At 44.3% G+C, this 17,536-nt stretch overlaps 1 protein-coding gene across 3 annotated transcripts in view; it reads left to right on the plus strand.

Annotated features, from left to right (window-relative positions):
• The window catches only part of RERE (arginine-glutamic acid dipeptide repeats), a 119,000-nt gene that overhangs the window by 49,443 nt on the left and 52,021 nt on the right, over nt 1-17,536 (plus strand). For all 3 annotated transcript variants that reach the window (XM_082295535.1, XM_082295534.1, XM_082295533.1), the window contains exons 6-9: nt 358-406; nt 2,994-3,118; nt 3,896-3,995; nt 10,277-10,375. In XM_082295535.1, the coding sequence (XP_082151661.1) occupies nt 358-406; nt 2,994-3,118; nt 3,896-3,995; nt 10,277-10,375 (373 nt within the window). The remainder of the gene's footprint in view (nt 1-357; nt 407-2,993; nt 3,119-3,895; nt 3,996-10,276; nt 10,376-17,536) is intronic.

Below are 17,536 nucleotides of genomic sequence, written 5' to 3' on the forward strand. Positions count from 1 at the left end.
GTTCAGTCATTTCCTTGCATAACCTGAAAACAAGAAAACAGTGTCAGGTTGTCTTGCAGAAATATGCATTGGGGGAAAAGATTTTGATGTGTTCTCATTGTTTTCTGGAGGCTTTTGGCTCATATTTGGAGTGGATTTGTTTCCTAGGAGAGTAGCACTGTCCCAGCCCTTGCCAAGGGATACCTTCCACAGACCAGGTTACTCGACACACCTGAGTATCCCCTCTTGTTTTCTTAATAGTGTGGTTTTTTTGCTTCTGTGCCATTTGCATTGGAAATGCAGTGACAAAAAAGAATATGACCCTGAATTTCATTAATTGCAGTTCTTTCTCATTGCTGTTTTTTCTTTGTATCTTAGGAGGTTAAACAGTACCCAAGGTGAAATCAGAGTTGGGCCCAGCCACCAGGTAAGGAGTTTTGTTTGTATTCCAATATCCAGAGCTGCTTTTGCCTCTTGGTCTGTTCAGATGACAGTTGCTTGAAGTTGCATGTGTTCAGATACAGTGGGGTTTTTTAGAATCATCTTTAGATAACTCACTTTAGAGAGTTCTCACTTACTGAGATTTTTCTGTGTCAGATGTTGATATGTCAATGATTTTTAGTAGCAGAAGTGCTATTGGGTTAATTCTTGAATAAGATTGGAGGAATATGAGTAACTGCTGGAAGTTAAGAAAGTGCTTTAAGTCATTTGGATTGTTAAAATAGAAATTGAGAAAGCTGCTGAATACACTGGGAAGCAGAATAAGGTTAAGACTCTAGATGTTCCTGGTATGTTAATTCTAATTTGAGAGAAATCCTTCATAAGCATTGGAAATAATCTGTTCTTACAGGGTATTAACATACAGCTTGCTCTGGTTCATAGGGCCAGATCTGTCACTGGGAACTGAGGCCTCTCCTTTTCCTGAGGAATTGGCTTTGTAGTGTCCAAGTGCTGGATTTTTGCATCCAAGTGATGAATATTCATTCAGACCCTCTTCAAAATCTTGTTTAAGAACTAGTGAAAGTAAATATTTATGGAACCCGATGTCACATTCTTAAGGATGTTTTGCCTTCAGAGGAAAAAAGTCCTTGGCAATTAAACCTGTAGTGTTCTTTTCAGTAGTCATAACAAGAGTGCTGTAAATGATACCTTCAAAACAACTTTCATCTCAAATTGTCATCTAATATTTTGGCAGGCATTAGTCACCCTGCTCTAAGGTATAATTACCACATGCATTTATGGATGGAGAGAAAAAGGAGGAAGAAGGTCCATTGATTTAGAATACTGTTAATTCTTGCTTGCTTCATGCTTTAGATTTCCATTGTTCTCTCACTCATCCTTGTTTCCGACAAATGTCATCACCGAGAGGATTTTCCCAGCCTGTTCATTAGTGTGAGGTGTTGTGTTTGGGCACAGGAGGGCTTGGTTGTAGCTGTGCAGGAGTCAGACTGAGTTTGCTGCTCCCTGCTCTGTCTGACCCACCCTGGGGAAGGTGTGAGAGGGGTCTCTGCCTGTGGGGCTGTGCTGGTCAGGGGACAGATGTGGGCACTCCTCACCCCCCTCAGTGAGCACAAGGTGAAAGCAGCAGAATGCAGAGGTCCCAGCAGTGGTTTCTGACGACTCTGGTCAGTTGTGCAGGGTACAGGTGGCAGAGGCTGCTGGCTGGGGTTCTCCTCAGGGCGCAGATCCTCCACGCTTCTGCTTGTGGCACCACAGCACGAGGGACACGAGTGGGCACAGACCTTCAGCAGGACTGCAGAATTCTCAGAATTCACCTTCCAGGGGGAAAACAGTGGGTCTCTGCTGAACGTCCTCCTGGGACAACTTCTGGCTACAAATAACAACCAGGGAGGTTTGGAGTCCCCACCCCTGGACGTGGCACTCAGTGCTCTGGGCTGGGGACAGGGTGGGGATGAGTCACAGCTTGGACTTGATCATCTTGGAGATCTTCTCCAGCCTCAGTGATTCTTCGATGAAGAGGAAGCTGCTCCTGGGAGTAGTTGCAGTAATTAAGCATTTTCCAAAGGTACAGGAGGCTGAACATGGCCTTGTGCAGCCCCCTGGTTGCTGGAGTGCCTTGCTCTCACAGAAATCCCAGTGCTGGCTTATCCCTTTCCAGAAGAGAAGTTTAATGACATATCCATTTTCCCAGGCAAGAAGTAAAATAAAGTACAGATTAAAGAGCAGAACATGAAAGACATCTGAACCTGTGACTTGTAATTACTGGTTATGTATAAATGTTGCCTCTCAAATACGTTTAGCGTTTGTAAGTATAGGAGGTAATTATAGGGCTTAAAAGCTGTTTCTGAAGAGGCTCTCAGCTATCTCATCTCAGAGCAGTAGATGACTAAAGATGCTAATTGGGTCTCTGGGTAGAGTGTAATACTTATTTAGAGGCAGGGTTCATTTCGCTGAGCTATCTCCCCTTTCAGGAAATGTCTTTGTTTCTCTTTACAGTTCTAATGATTTACTGAGCATTTAATTTTAAACTTAGTGTCAAATGTGTAGGGTTTCTTGCTGATTTAAAATGGGACACGTATGGTAACTACCTTCTTACCTTCCTTCATATGAGAGTGTCCTGTGAGGGTTTCAGCCTGGCAGGCAGCAGTTAGATGAGCACCCTTGTGACAAATGCTGTGTCTGAGAGGGAATTGTCCATCAGCTCTGGGCTTCCAAACCATGCGGGCTGTGCAGTATGAAATGCTTTCCTTTCAAGCTCTGCTGTTTCTGTGTACAGAAAGGCTTCACAGGCATTGGGCTGAGGTGGTGTTAACCCTGAATAATTGTCAGGAAAATCGCTGTCCTTCTGAAGAAGGAGTGCTGGATAAAGGGAATGGGTTGGGGCTTGATGCCTCAGTGTCCTCAGAGTTCTGAAACTTGGAACAAATCCCTTCACCACCTGTTGCCTGAACATCTTCCATCTACCAGATCATACTATTCCAGAGAATTTATGAACCTGTGTATCCTCCTGACATTAGGAACAACTGCCATGTCTGTATGAACTCGTTTTCCAGGCCAAGCTCCCTGACCTGCAGCCGTTCCCTTCCCCGGACGGGGACACGGTGACACAGCACGAGGAACTCGTGTGGATGCCAGGAGTCAACGACTGTGACTTGCTGATGTACCTCAGGGCAGCCAGGTGAGTTCAGCCACCATCCTGCTGTGCCTGTGGCCTGCTGGGGTGGGAATGTGCAGGGTTGTGGGTGCCAGTGGCATCAGCTGAGATGTTCAGTTTGAGACAAGAACGCTCAGATTTGGGCCAGCACAGCATCTTCCCATCAGCTGTGGCTCTGGAGTTAAAATGCAAAGCCAGCAGAGTGTGCTGGCATGGAGTGCTGTGGGATGGGTGACAAAGGAGGAACTGCTCCAGGTGGAGCAGCTGGTTCAGTAGAGGATCCCTTCAGGGAATCCCATTGGGAGCTCCAGTTTGCATTTCAGTTCCTCCCTGATTTGCCTGGTGGGCTCAGCAAACTGAAGTTGGTGGGCTTCACAGTAATTCAGAGTCTCAGTAAATTACTTGTAGCTTGCAAGAATTCAGAGGCTGGGGAATCTGCAATTTCAGTCAGTTTTCTGACATAATGAAACCAAGACGACAGCACAGAGTTTGCTGTCTCTGCTGAGACTCTCTTCTCCTGTCTGCAGGTTTCATCTTCTGTAATCCTGATCAGGCTCTGCTCCTATGGCAGTGCAGACTTTTAACTGATGAAAGCAAATTAGATTGGATTTTAATGCTGGATTTGTTCCATGTGCTGAGGGGACTCAGCTCTGCAGTTTTGTGCTGCTTTGCTGTCCTTGTTCCATAGTGTTGCAAGGCCCTAAAATTCATGCTTTAAGGTGTAAATGCAGTATTTGTGTGTTGCACGATGTGTGCATCCAGCAGCAGCTGAGGAATTGACCCCTTTCCCCTCCCCTGCAGGAGCATGGCAGCCTTTGCAGGGATGTGTGACGGGGGATCCACCGAGGATGGATGTGTGGCTGCCTCCCGGGACGACACCACCCTCAACGCCCTCAACACAGTAAGTGATCCCTGTGGGCAAGAGCAGCCTTCCTGCCATCCCTGGGCCACCTAAAGCAGGGAGTGCCTCAGATGTTTAGCATGTAAGCCAGATTTTGGGGTCACATTTTTTGGTAGTGCCTTCCTTTCAAATCCCAGCTGATTTTCCTAACGCTGAGCTGCAGAAGTTCAGTGATGACCTCGTGGGTGGTGCCTTGAAGGTGACCCCAGTGAGTGTTTTTGGGAAGCTGCTCAGTTCAGGGCCACCAGCTGGAATTGTGATTTGCTCAGCTGCCCCTGGCCTGGCTCTTGGGCCTTCCATTCAGCCCAGCTAGTCTGGAGTTCTAACTGGAGTTAAAATGCCTGCATTCTTCACAGGGAAAATGTTCCTTGTGTTCCCTTCCCTTGGGATGGAGGCCACCTGACGCTGGTGCTGCACCACTCTGCAGTTGGCTGATTTGTTCCCTGACATCCTTCTCAGAGACTCAAATTTCTGTTAAGGTCAATAATGACTAAAGAGGTTTTGGAATTGGAATTTCTCTCCCCTTATCTATAATAAAAGCCTAATGCAGAAAATTCATTTAACTTCACTGCTTCTCTATCTACTTTAATTACTCCCTTTAATCGCTTGGCAGCCCGAGGAATCTGCAGTTGCACTTGTAGAGTTCTTGCTTCTGAAATTAGATTAGTCCCAAAATACTTGGGTTTGTTCTTCTGATTCTTTTCTCTTTGTGTTTCTAGTGCATGTCTATTTTAGAAAATGCTTTCCTTGTCCACTTTGAATTTTTCTAGAAAAGAGTTTCCTTATAAATAATAGTTCTGTCAGGGATATTTTAAGAAACTTTGACTTATTTCTGGAAACCTGCTTGTTTAACTTTAAACAGTTTAGATAGGTCACTTGTTGTCCTGACAAAATGGTACCTTTTTTATCTTTCAGTTCACCACCTATTTAAAACAGATCAGATTTATCTGATAAATGATTTGTGAGCCTCTTAACCTGCACTAAGTTGTGTCTTTGTTTAGAAATTATCATATGCAAGCCAGAAGATTAATGTAAAAGAAAATGGTGTGGTATGATTTCTTATTATGGAAATCCAATAAACTTTGGAGGAGCACTTCACATAAATCAGTCTTGACAAGCTCCTTTGCTGCTGTTTTATTTATGTAATAACAGGTGCTGTAAGCCCCCAGAACGATTTATTGTTAATTATGCCAGATAGAAATGAAGATCATGGAGGCACAATGCAACATACAGACATCACATACATGTATTTATTTATATCTCAGCTCAATGAAAGGATTATTCACTCAACATTCCAGGTGAATTCCAGCTCCTGTTCCTTTGTTTGGCTGTTGGGGTTTGCTGCCACATTTGTCACTGTAACCCTTAGGAAGGAAATAAAGTTTTCATTTGGAGTTTGCTGCCCTCCTGATGGGTGCTGGTGTCAGACTGGGAGGGCTGGAGGAGGGCATAGCAGCTCCTGCAAGTTTTTCACCACAATAATGGTGAAAAAATTATCCCAGAAAGCTCATCCTGCTCTGTGGAGGGAAGGTGATGCCAGAGCTGACAATCCAGGGAAGGATGGAACAAGGTGAATATTCAACACGAACCTTGTAGCTGCTGCTGGCAGTGCTGAGGAGGGAGAGCTGGGGGAAATCCTGGAGTAGTTCCTTCCCTTCCCTCCTTCCCTCCTCTTTGCCCTCAAGACTCTGATTTAGCATCAGATGTGGTTTAAGATCCTTTCTGTGTCCATACCAATGCAAAGCCAGAAACTCATGACCTCTTTTATCCTTTTGACCTGTGCCTGCTGGTCAGAGGTTCTGCAGTGCTGTTCCCAGAGATCCCAGGTCAAGCAGGAGTTAATTTCCTCCTTTGTGCTCAGATTTGACGGAGTTGCAGAGGAATCATTCATTCCCAGTGGTCAGCCTTGCCTGGTGTTCTGCGAAACAGCAAACCCTGGAACAGACACTGGGGCTGGCAGGGTGCAAACTCAGTGTGGAACACGAATCTCTGAGGTTTTGGTCATGGTTTTGCTGGGGAAATCAGAGCCAGCCACTCTATTTATCCTCATAAGGTGAAAAAATAGCACCACTTAAGCTGGTGTAGTACTACATGGAGGAGAGACCAAACAATGATATGCTAATATTGTGTAAATCTCTCTTTACTAATAGTGTTGTTGTGCCTTCTCATAACTCTGCTGCATGGGAACGTGTCATTATGAGTGACAAACATGACAGTGTAATCTCAGTGCAAGGAAATTCAGTTCTAACTAAGATGTCACCCAGACAAATTACTCCCTGTTTTAACTTGCCCTTAGACCAGATTTTCTTGTTCATTAACTACAGACAAGGTTGAAAGCATAAAAAAATTATTTAAATATATGTTAGCATTTCTTCTTATTACTAGTTTTGCTTCTGGATGAGTGTTAATGAGCAGCTGCTCTGCTGGTTCACACGAGGTAGGGCAGCACTGCAGGCCAGGCTCCCTGCCCGGGCCTGTCGGGGGCTGGAGCCACCTCTGTGCAGGAGACAATTCTGCCACTTGGGATTTCCACTCGTCCTCATCCTCGCTCTCAGGGGAGAAACTTCAGCACTTTATTTGTAAGATGAGTCAGGAAGTCTTTTTTACAGAAACCGTTGAAACAGGCAGATAAAAAAGGGCCAAAACCTTTTGGTTTGGGTTCTGCCGTGATTGCTTCTAAAATTTTTGGGGAATATGCAAAATACTCCTGTTTTTTGAAAGGTTTTTTTTAAAGTGCTGTTGTAAGTTTTGCAGGTAATTGGCAAGTTCTGGCCCTGGCTCTGTGTGGAGCACTGGCTGGCCATGCCTGCATTGCCCCACAGCTATTCTGCAGCTGCATTTTGGGCTGTTTGGCAGCTCCCTGGCAGTGCCAGTGCAAAGTGGCTGCATCACAAATATCAGGCTTCTTAATCTTCATCATCAGCATCGCTATATAGGTGCTTCAAATAGATTAGAACTGGGGGGAAGAGATGGAAGTTGGAGGTTTTTTTATTTGATTTTGTCTGATACCCAAGTAATACCCTAAAGGGCACTTGGGGCTCTTGTCTTGCTGGGTTTTAGAAATGGTTGATAAAAATTAAAAGGAGCATTTTCCATTTTCATAGCAGGGCAAGGATGTCCATAGCTATAAAGAATATCCACAGCTCACTGAAATTTGTCAGCTCTGCTACTGAAAGAAGTGGCCTGAATTACATTTTGTGTTAAATTGGGTGTTGGGTTGGAGTTATTACACCCAAAGATGGAGCTGCTCAGGCCACATGGCAGCAATCCCCCATCCTGCTTCTCATTTTCCTTGTCTTTGTCCTTCTCCCTCATCTTGGGATGTGATTTGTCCAGGACAAGTCATCATCCCATGGAAGAGCCAGCTCTGGAACCTGGAGAACTCTGGAATTCCAGTGATGTCCTACTGGTGCTGGACATGCTGCAGCCCCATAAAAGTGGGTTTGGCTGAATGATCCCTTCTGCTTTAAGGTCCAACCCAAACCAGGCTGGGATTCGGTGATTTTGAAGCGGTTCAGTAAAACTCTCATGAGATGGCAGCAATTTTGCCTTGGAGAAAAAGGCTCTGGGATCTCACTGTTCTTAATGGACTGCAATTATTTTATCCTGAGTCCTGGATGCAACCTCACTGAGCTGGGCTTTTCAAGGGAGGTCATAATGGCTGTAATTGCCAACGGAAGCCTTGCTGGAGCAGGAGCTGCCAGATGCAATGCCACTCTGCTCTAAAAAGGTCACAGGAAAGGGACATTTAAATTAAGTTATAAATTACAATTGAAGAACAATATTTTGATGAGCAAGCCCAGAGATGTCAGAGCTGCAAGATGTAATTCATGGGTTCATTACAGACTGGAGGTGCCTGACAGCTGAGCCATGCCAAAAGAGAATTTATTTGCAGCATCACCCAGACAGAAATGGCATCTCTGCTCAGGGGCTGGAGTAGGAACTGGGGACCTTGTGGGAATGTGCAGACTTGATCGTAAAATCCCTTCCCTGGCACCTGGCTTTCTTTAATAGCAATATAAAGGAGGCTTTTGGACATGTGCACATTCAGACTTTTTTCTTTAATCCTGTCCAGTGATGCAGAAGTTGCTGCATTTTCTGTTTTAAGGTGCATTTGTGGTGGTTCCCTTTGTTGCAGTTGTTCATAGATAAAATGTCATGGTGGTGCTAAATTTGGATGGCAGAGTTAATGCTAAAAATGGAGATTCTCTGGCTGACTGGACAATGATCCAGTGTTGTAGAAATACCTAGAGAAGTTAAAGCAGAAGTTAATGAAACCAGAGGCAGTCATCATTAGCTCTTATTTATATATTTGAATCTTGCCAATAAAGCGCTCAGATGTATTAAATGACTGAAAGTGAAAAGCAGAGAATGAGCCAGACTGGAACATGTAAATTTAACTCCAGCACTCAGAGAAAATATTTTTCCTTTCTGCTGCATTATCCTACTCCTGGCATTTATGAAACATATTTTTCCCCTCCCACCTGCTAAAAGGAACGTTTTTCAGGAGACTCTAAGCCTGTAGCATGTTTTCACATGGCTCTTCTCTGTTCCATGGCCCTTCTGTCACGTCTGTGCTGATGGGGTTTGGGATTGGTATTAATGTAATTGCTTGGTCAAAAGTTAATGCTCGTATTTTCTGTTGCTGATGTGAGACACCCTTGCTGGCCTGTAAACTTTTATTTTTCTGGAGTAGTTGCCTGTCAGACCAGGCTGTTCTTTCTGGGCTTGTCTGGTTTTTTTTTGTTTTGTTTTTTTTTTTTTTTTTTTTTTTTTTGTTGTTTTTTTGCAGATTGAGCTGCTTGGGCAGTGGAGCTGCCAGGGAAAAACACGTGTTGTCCTTGAAGCAAAATAAAGATGCCCTCCAAGTTACAATGAGGCTTTGGCATTCCTCATGTTTTGGGAGGGAGCAGAGGGGGAGGGAAACAGAAGCACCATTCTCCTCAGCACTGTCACATTTCCTAAGTGAAAAATCTTATAGGTAGTGGCACACACAGAAAAGAACCATTTGCAAGGTGAGCTGGCAAAACAAACAGTGCTTTTTTCTTTGAGATGGATTTGTTCCCAGTGCTGGAGTGCAAACAAGGAGGAGAATTAATGTGTACCCAGCAGAAAAGGCAACATCTTATTTTCATGCCTGTAAGTAGGCACTGCGTACCACAGGAGCCTTAGAACTAATTTTTTTGTTGTAGGTTTTATTTCAGGCAGTTTTGGTGTTTGAGCCAGAGCAGTGAGGGCTGGCATTGCAGGCTGGGCTCTGAGCAGGGCTCAGGTGAGGGGGGCTGAGGTCCCTGTTCCCCTTCAGGCCAGGTTTACACCCATCCCCTGGTGTCCCCAGGGAATTCCAGGGCTGGAAGCAGGAGCTGTGCCCAGGGGATGCTCCCGTGCCAGGCAGGGACAGGCAGGGCTGCTGGTGGCTCTGCTGTGCTGGCACCTCCCAGAGCCAGGGCTGGAAGGGGGACCAGGGAAATGAATTTTTGGAATTTGGAGCATTGTTGGTTTTGGTTACCCTGCGTTGCTGCAGGGAATTAATGACTGCACCCAGTGCCTGTAACCTCCCCAGAGGTGCCAAATAAAAGCTGGAAATTAACAGAAAACCACTCTTAGTTTTCTTTCTTTTCCACTCTCTATTCTTCAAGCACTTGTCTCACTGCAGAAACAAATACCCTGTTTGTATTGTTGTTTTAGTTTGTTGGTGAGGAAAAAAAAGAGTTCAGGCTGCCAGTTAAGGAACATTTGTGTTTGTTCTAAAAACATACTGCAAGTAACAGCAGAGCTCTGTGCCCAGGAGTGACCTTTTCTTTTTAGAAGTACTTTTTTTTTCCTTTAAAATTCCCCTAAGTATTCAAAACTAATGAATGCCCCAGTAACTTGGTGGAGGGGGAAGAGCACCTTCAGCAGTTCAGATCTGTTCCTGCTGACGACAGGAGATTTCAGCCAATTTGTGTGAAGTATAACCCATAATGTATTAATTTTTATTTTATCATGGCTGACATCACATTGAGCCCCGTGAGTAGAAGGGAGCAGTGTGACTTTGGCTTCAACATTACCTGGGACAGGTTGAGGAAGGAAGGGGAATGCCTGCTTGGTTTAATGCTGCTTCTTCTACTGATAAAACCTCAGTTACCCTTCAGGTTGGTTAAATTTCACTTCATACATCAACAGTAAAAATAATTAGGCAGAGAACATCTCATGTGGCTCCTTGTAGTGGTTTTTTTCCCTCCAATATCAGATCACTGCTAATTCCTTTGAATGATCTATTTGTCTTCTTTATTTTTCAGCTACATGAAAGTAACTACGATGCTGGAAAAGCCCTGCAGCGCTTGGTGAAGAAACCTGTGCCAAAGCTGATTGAGAAGTGTTGGACTGAAGATGAAGTGGTAGGAAATGATTTATCTCCTCCAGCCTTTAGAGTTCATGTTGCTTCTCTTGCTTTTTTATGGTTTGTTTTTTTCCTAAAGAGGTTATCTTTATGAGCAAGAAGAGGGCGGGTGTGTAAATAAAAATGCACATACATGGGTATATAAATGAAAATACATGGGTATGTAAATGAAAAAATCTGTTCCAGTGCAAGACAGAATTGCTCATGGAAAAGTGACAGGAGAAAAGTTTCATTGATCTTTTTTTTTTTTTTTTTTGCCTTGAGTGGGTCAATTTTTCAGCTGGTTAATTGGTGAAGTGTTTAAAGAAGTAAACAAAAATAAAAATGTGATCTTGTTAAGCTACTAATAAAGCTGGCATTGGTGTTAGAAAATAGAACTGATTAATGGAGGAAACTTTCACTGTCTCTTAGTGGTTTTAATTATTCAAGCAATGGCTGGAGAGATTTTTTGAGCTGGAGGTTCTCTGCAAGGCTTTCAGGGAGTTCTTGCAGTGACTGATGCGTGCTCTGCTCTCTCCTCATTTAAACCTTCCCTGCAGGAGCTCGAGGAGGGCTGGGCCAGCCTAGAGCCCCTCTTTGGGGCTGGTCCCAGGCCCAACAAAGAACCTTTGTGGCTGCCTGGAGCCAGGGAGGGAGGGAGGAGGGAGGATCCTGTGCTGGCCTGGCAGCGATGCCAGGGCGGGAGCACAGAGCCTGGGACAGGCTCTCCTGATAAGTTCTGCACTTATCTTGTCACAAAAGGGAGGTTTGTGTTGGGAACTGACTGCTGGAACAAATCCTTGGAGTGCTCTGCCCTGTGTTTGGTAAGTTTGGGTTGAGATTGCTTCAGCCTGTGTTCTCTGCATACATCCAGGGGTAAATTGTGCCAGCATGCCTCTTTTTTTCCCTGTGTAGCTTTTTTACTCTCTCCTCATTTTTTTCCATCAGCTGCCCTGAGCTGTGAGTGCTGGAGCTGCTGCACTCAGGGGTTTTGATGATCAACCCACGTTAAATGAGAGAGAATCGAGCCTTACCAATGGCAAAACCAAAGTTTATTGAAAAGTGAAGCATTACTGCAGAAGTGCAGCCTGTGAGCACAGAGTAATGATCACTGACTCTATAAATCATTGTCAGCCCCAGCTCATTTTATCATATTTGTTCTTGGTCTGCTCCATCCAAGTTTCCAGAAACATTTGGCAGCCCTCCAGCCTGGGCAGAGCCAAAGATCAAACTGTGCTCTTATTTATAGACAGCAAAGCTCCACCTGCACAGCCTCAGAGCCTGTTGGTCCCTGCAGCTTGCAGACAGCTTCAGCCTAAAGCAGCTGTGCTGCATTTTGGAAACCTGAAAGGGGAGTTTCCTTATTGCTGGCTCTGTGAAATTCAGGAGAACTCTGCCTGATCCACAGGGTGCTAAAACTGCCATAGGAATTCTGCAATGAAGTATTTGTCAGAAAATTCTGATGTGTCAAACCCTAAGTCTGGCCAAAACAATTAAATTGTGGTGACAGCCTTAACTCTGTGTGTCCCCTTCATCTCAGGGTGGCAAGTGATGGAGCCTCCAGTGATGTGGTGGGCTGAGAATCCCAGAGAGACAGTTCTGAGGGAAATGAAGACCCAGGTCCAATCCCTGGCCTTATTTGGGCTAGACTTGTAATTAATCTCTTCTTGCAGCCCAGCAAATGTTTACTTAAGTTTTGCAATTGGATAAATAAGCAGATCCCACACCAGATACAGAGCTTTGGTCAGTTAACCTGAATAATAATAATAATAGTAGTAGGAGTAGTAGTACCATGTTTTAAACTTCTCTTGTGGACTCTCAGCTGCCCAAAGACAAAGCCTTTGTTTTTCATTAGAACAGCTCTGCTGCCTCTGACCAAACTGTGAGGTAGGAGCTGCTTGGCAGCATCAGACCTGATTAAAACAAAGGATGGGAGTTGTGTTATTTTTACTGCTGCTGATGTGGTTGCAGATGTTTGGATGGAATTAAATAGAGAGTAAAATTGGCCACTGATTGAATTACATGAGGGCTGTGTAAATATGAAGACAGAGGTTTGTTGTCTCCCTCGTGTCTCTGAACCTGTGGCTATTTTTAAACCTTTTTATATCCCAGTATGTAAATTCAGAGGCACAGAGTGAGAGCCAGTCTTGCACGTTGCCTGTGAGAGTGGCTGAAGAACCTCCTGCGCTGGTGTGTGCACAGGCAGCTCTGAGCAGCTGTTTCCTGTTTGTAAAGGCTCCTTCCCCACCTGACAACATCAATTTCCAGCAGAGATTTGATGGGCAGGGCTTGGCTTCTCTTGTAATGCTCATGAATTCACTTCTGTGGGCAAGTTGGAGCAATTGTCACATTTAATGCCTGATTGAGGCCCGTTCTGAGCACACACCAACCTCCAGCAGCATCACCTGGTGCTGAGGGGCTGCAGCTTCCATGGAAAGCAGGGTGGAGGAGAGGGATTATTTGGGGAGAAGCCAGGAGCAAAGTTGTCTTGTTTTGATACAACTGGTGCCTCTTACAGGTTTAAATCTCCACTCAAACCCAGCACAGGATGTCAGAGCAGTGAGAGCGCTCTGCACCTCGTGGTCACCTCCAAAAATGTCCCTTTGCCAGGTGTGGCATTTTGGATGCAGGCAGGCAGAGACCCCCCCCAGGGATGGAATGGTGCTGCTGTGTTCTTCTCCACCTGGAAATGCTTCAGAACTGCCGTGGGAGTGGAGTTTGGAACCGTGAGCTGAATTTGACAGTGCCTCTGTTTCCTCTGGGGCTTGCCCTCATGGTAGAGTTGGGTCCTTCCCACAGATCCCACATCTGGAACCAGGAACATGAACTTCTTCAGCTGAGGTTAACCTGAACATCCACATTCCCTGCTGTGGTTTCTGTGGGAACATCTCCCAAGACAAATTGTCCTTATAAAATTTCCACGTCTTGGGACAAAATCTTCTCTGCAAAATTGCTTTTATACTTCAGTGATGTTCAGTACAATTCTGACCCTGCGCTTGCTCCAGCTCCAAAAACGAGCTCCCATTTCAGATCAATAACCTATCAAAGAGCTGTAATTTATACAGGGTACAGTGGGCATCGTTAGTTCTGGTAACCTAATGGAAAGGTTTTCTGTCTGGGGTGCTTCACGTGCTGGAAATGTGGAAGGAGAGCAGCTGGTTCTGACTGTTCCTCACCCAACAGCCCTGATTCCGCCTCACCTTTTTATCTCTTCATTCAGAATGTGCTTTTTTCTCTCTCTTTATCCAAAGTTCTAGCGAAATCAATAGGGCTTACAGGAGAGAGAAATGCGCATCAGAACTAAAGGAACCTGCAGTTTATTAGGTTTTTAATTAAACATGATGAACACATTTTAAATACCACAAAGGCCCGGGGCTGAGCTGCATCTAATCGAAACAGATTAAGTCACCCATCCACACTTGGGTAGTTATTAATTCTGTTTACTTATGCATGCTTGCTACAGGCAGAGTTTGGTGCTGCTCTGCTGCAGTTTATTGCACAGGGATGCTCTCCTGCATGGAACTGTGCTCCTGATTAGCATTCAGATGTTGATTATGAACAACACTGGTGAGGCTTAATTGAAGCACCTTTGGAGCTCGGGGCTGTGTCTTCCAAAGTTAGAGAAGATCTGGGTGAAGCAGTACTTAAACATTCTTTATTGGGCAATTCCTCCCTTTTCCTCTACACTTTGTTCCATCCATGTTAAATTCTCTCAAGGAAGTTGCCAAGTGTTCCTTAGGAAGGTTTTTTCACCGTGTGCATCTCTGTGCAGAACTGTCAATGCCACCCCGTGACATCCCTGATAACTGCCTTTTATCTTGAAATATTCTGCCTTTTAAATATTTTACATTGCTCTTGATGTCGAGTAGTTGAGGTAAACAACCTCCATTCAAACAACCTCCTCAATTTATGTGCAGGGGTAGTTAATCCTTGCTGGTGCTAAATCTTAATTGGCCGTGTACATCAATTTACAAGTTCATAAATTTTAAAATATCCACACCTGGCTTCAGCTTAAACTCATTTATCATAAAATACAAGTGGAGATTCTTCTGCCAGAAAGGATAAGATACAGCAAACTACTTTCCTAATATGTTTGTAAGTGTTTGTAATCCAGCGTGGCAGGTCAAGGAATTACTTATGCAAAACCCACAGACTTATTTGCTTGGCTTCTTTGCCTGGAATCATCCTCAAATGTCTCCCATCCGCCCTTTTTGGAGTGTGTGCTCATGAAAACATTGCTCTCATGGCTCCCTCCTGTGAAGCCAAGGCTCTTCAGATATGCTGGGAGACAGAGCTGCTGCTTACTGGGGCAAAAATACCATGAATTTTATTTACTGATTATGTGGCAGCTATAGAAAATCAAATTCAGAGCCAGATTGAAACAGAGCCTCTGGAATAGTCGAGTGGAAAAAAATCATCAAGGGATACTGGAAAAGCTGAGCAGCATTGCAGGGCAGACTCCTGGAGTGGGCTTGGAAGGTTAAGACACCAGTGACTGCTTAGTTTTATTGTTTTACCCACAAAAAATAAACATTGCAGCTTCCCAGTGGAGTGACAGTCCCACTAAATGAACTTTTTCTGGAATTTAGCAATCCAGCCACATTTGCAAGTCCGTTAATCAGTAACAGTTGAAACTTAGCTGAGCACTAGAGTTAAAAAAACTCCAAACTCAAATTGCCGTGGCCTTGTAGGACCTGTGTTTTAAGAATAAATAAGATTTTCGTTTAAGCACGTGTGGGAAGGTCTTGTTTGTGTCTTATTCTAAGAACTCAGAGTGGAAAAGAACCATCAGCCCTCACAGTCAAAAGTGACCAATGAAGGATGAAATTATTCTGCTTGGGGGAAAAAGTTGTTATTTAAAGGTTGCATAAAATTATAGTTACTGAGCAGCTGGCAGGTTTACAAAATGCTAAGGTGCAGTACAGCTAGAAAAGACAGGGTGTATTACAGCTCAAAAAGGGGAATTTAGTTTAAACACAGGTTCCTAGGTGAAAGATAACAATCTTTTGTTTGTGATTAACTTGCATCAGTCTTTGATCCAAGCCCTCGTTGAAAGGGATCAATACTGCACATACAGCACCGAGTTTATTGTCAAGTCCTTTTGGAAATAAGGCAGTGAATTAAAAATCAATTATACGTGCAGAAAAGTTTGTGTAGGGCAATCAATTCTGTCCTTTTAGTTTGCCAAAAGATTCCATTGTTTAACCAGCTGTGAAAAGGAATGAATTTTAAAAGCCTCCAGCAAATGAGGGAGCCCAAAGGGGCGGGGGGAGAGATTAAAAAAAAATTATTTCAGCATTTCATGTTCAGCAAAGGCTCTTCAGGGATAAATCTATAAATCCCGGCAGTGACCTTGGCTTCAGAATGGGCGATTTCACTGCTTTCCCTGATGCCGATCTCTGCCCAGCTGCCAGAGCAGTTGCTGTTGCCTTTACAGTATCATTTTGGGGTTTGTTGAATTGCCATATGCCTCTTGATTCGCTGTCTCTCTGCCTTCATGTGGAATATTTTTAACTATTAAGCACTTACCGTGCTGCTGATCCCAAAAAATAACACACCAGCTCTGCCCTGGCCGGGCGCCACGGCTCTGGAGCTGTTTCTGTGTGGGACGGAAGCGAAACTCCAGCTGCAGCTCCAGCACACACCAAACCATCCGTCCGTAGGTGCTGGTGTGTTTTCCAGAGCCAGGTCTGCAATCCAGCAGCACATCCCCTCAGCTCCCTGTTGCCAAGGGGAAGGGATCTGCTGCTTGGAAGATTAATAAATACGCCAGTGGTTGATTGTCGGAACCGTGTTTTTCATCTCATTTTCAAGGGCATCTTAAAAATGGAGCTCACTTGCACTTCCTGGCGCTCTCCATCATCTCTGTGTGTTCATTTAAACATGGGAACGGGCGCTGGGGGATGTCAGGGATTGCATTTGTCCTCCCAGAGGGCAGAGTGGTGGTTTTATAAATGGAGAGGGCCAAAGGAGCTGTCCCTCGATGTTCCTTAGCAGCAGGAGTCAGTTCAGTGTCCGTGGGTTTCTGCCAGCCCCGTGGACAGAGCAGGAGCTGTGCAGCTGGAACAGAGCCCGGGCCCTGTGCTGGGGACAGAACAACCCCAGGTTCCTGCCTGGACCCTCTGGGTGATGTCCTGTCACTGGCACAGCTCCTGCCCACAACGCCCTGACCTTTTATCCAGATTTTATCTGCTCAGGGATCCGGAATCTGGGTTAAATATAACCTCCTGCTATATCCTGTTCTTCTCCAAAAGGAAACTGAGTCATGACATTCTAAAGAGCAGCTGGGAGTACAGGATCATCAAAAGTCAGGATTTTCTGAGCTTAATGCTTTTGTCATAGCAAGAGGACAGAGGGAGGGATTGTAATTCACCTCTGGTGGTTGTGGTGAAACCTCTTTGCCCTGTGTCTGAATTTTGGGGGTGGGAGGTTACATCTTGGTTTAATTGTAAAACTGATTTATTTACTCCCCATTTCTTTGTACATAACTTAATTTCCAAATTCTAAATTGAATTTGTTAAGATAATCTGCACTCATTAATGCTGTGGTTGGCTTTTAAAAGGCTGCTGGTGTCCATAAGATACATTTCACAGTTTGCTGCCCATTCTGAATCAAATACAGTAAATTACCTGAGAGGGATTTCTGCCTGATGCTCGTTGGTGTGCATTACCCCAACTTCTAGGATTGTATGGGTTTCTTCATGCTTTTGAAAATGGTTTTATAATTTAAATAGAAGAAATGCTGGATACCTACCCGTTTTCAGGTATTTTTTGTTGGTGGTGTTTTGGAAGTGCTATAAATAGTGTGATTTAAAGTTCACTTTTTCTAATAGTTAATGAGGGGTGACTGGTTTGTTGGCTTTTATTAATGGCACCATCCAAAGCTCTTGGGTTGATTTAAGGCTATTTCAGTGCTGTCATTTCAGTAGTTTGCTTGAGTTTATCTGTCTTGCAGGTGTTAAGATATTTAATATATCTACAGGATCCTCACCTCCTCAACACCTAAAAGTGCAATTGGAATATAGTAACAAATAATGAAGTGCTTTGATATTTTTCTGTGTTACGTGTATGATAGAAATCTGCAGCTGCCTTCCAAGTGATTTTGGCTTAGTCCAAGTTGATACAGGTAGAAGTGTTTCTTTTTCAAATGCTTATGTTGGAATTACACGTTATTAAACTCA

This window comes from Coloeus monedula (assembly GCF_965178545.1).
Source record: "Coloeus monedula genome assembly, chromosome: 22".
Lineage (NCBI taxonomy): Eukaryota > Metazoa > Chordata > Aves > Passeriformes > Corvidae > Coloeus > Coloeus monedula.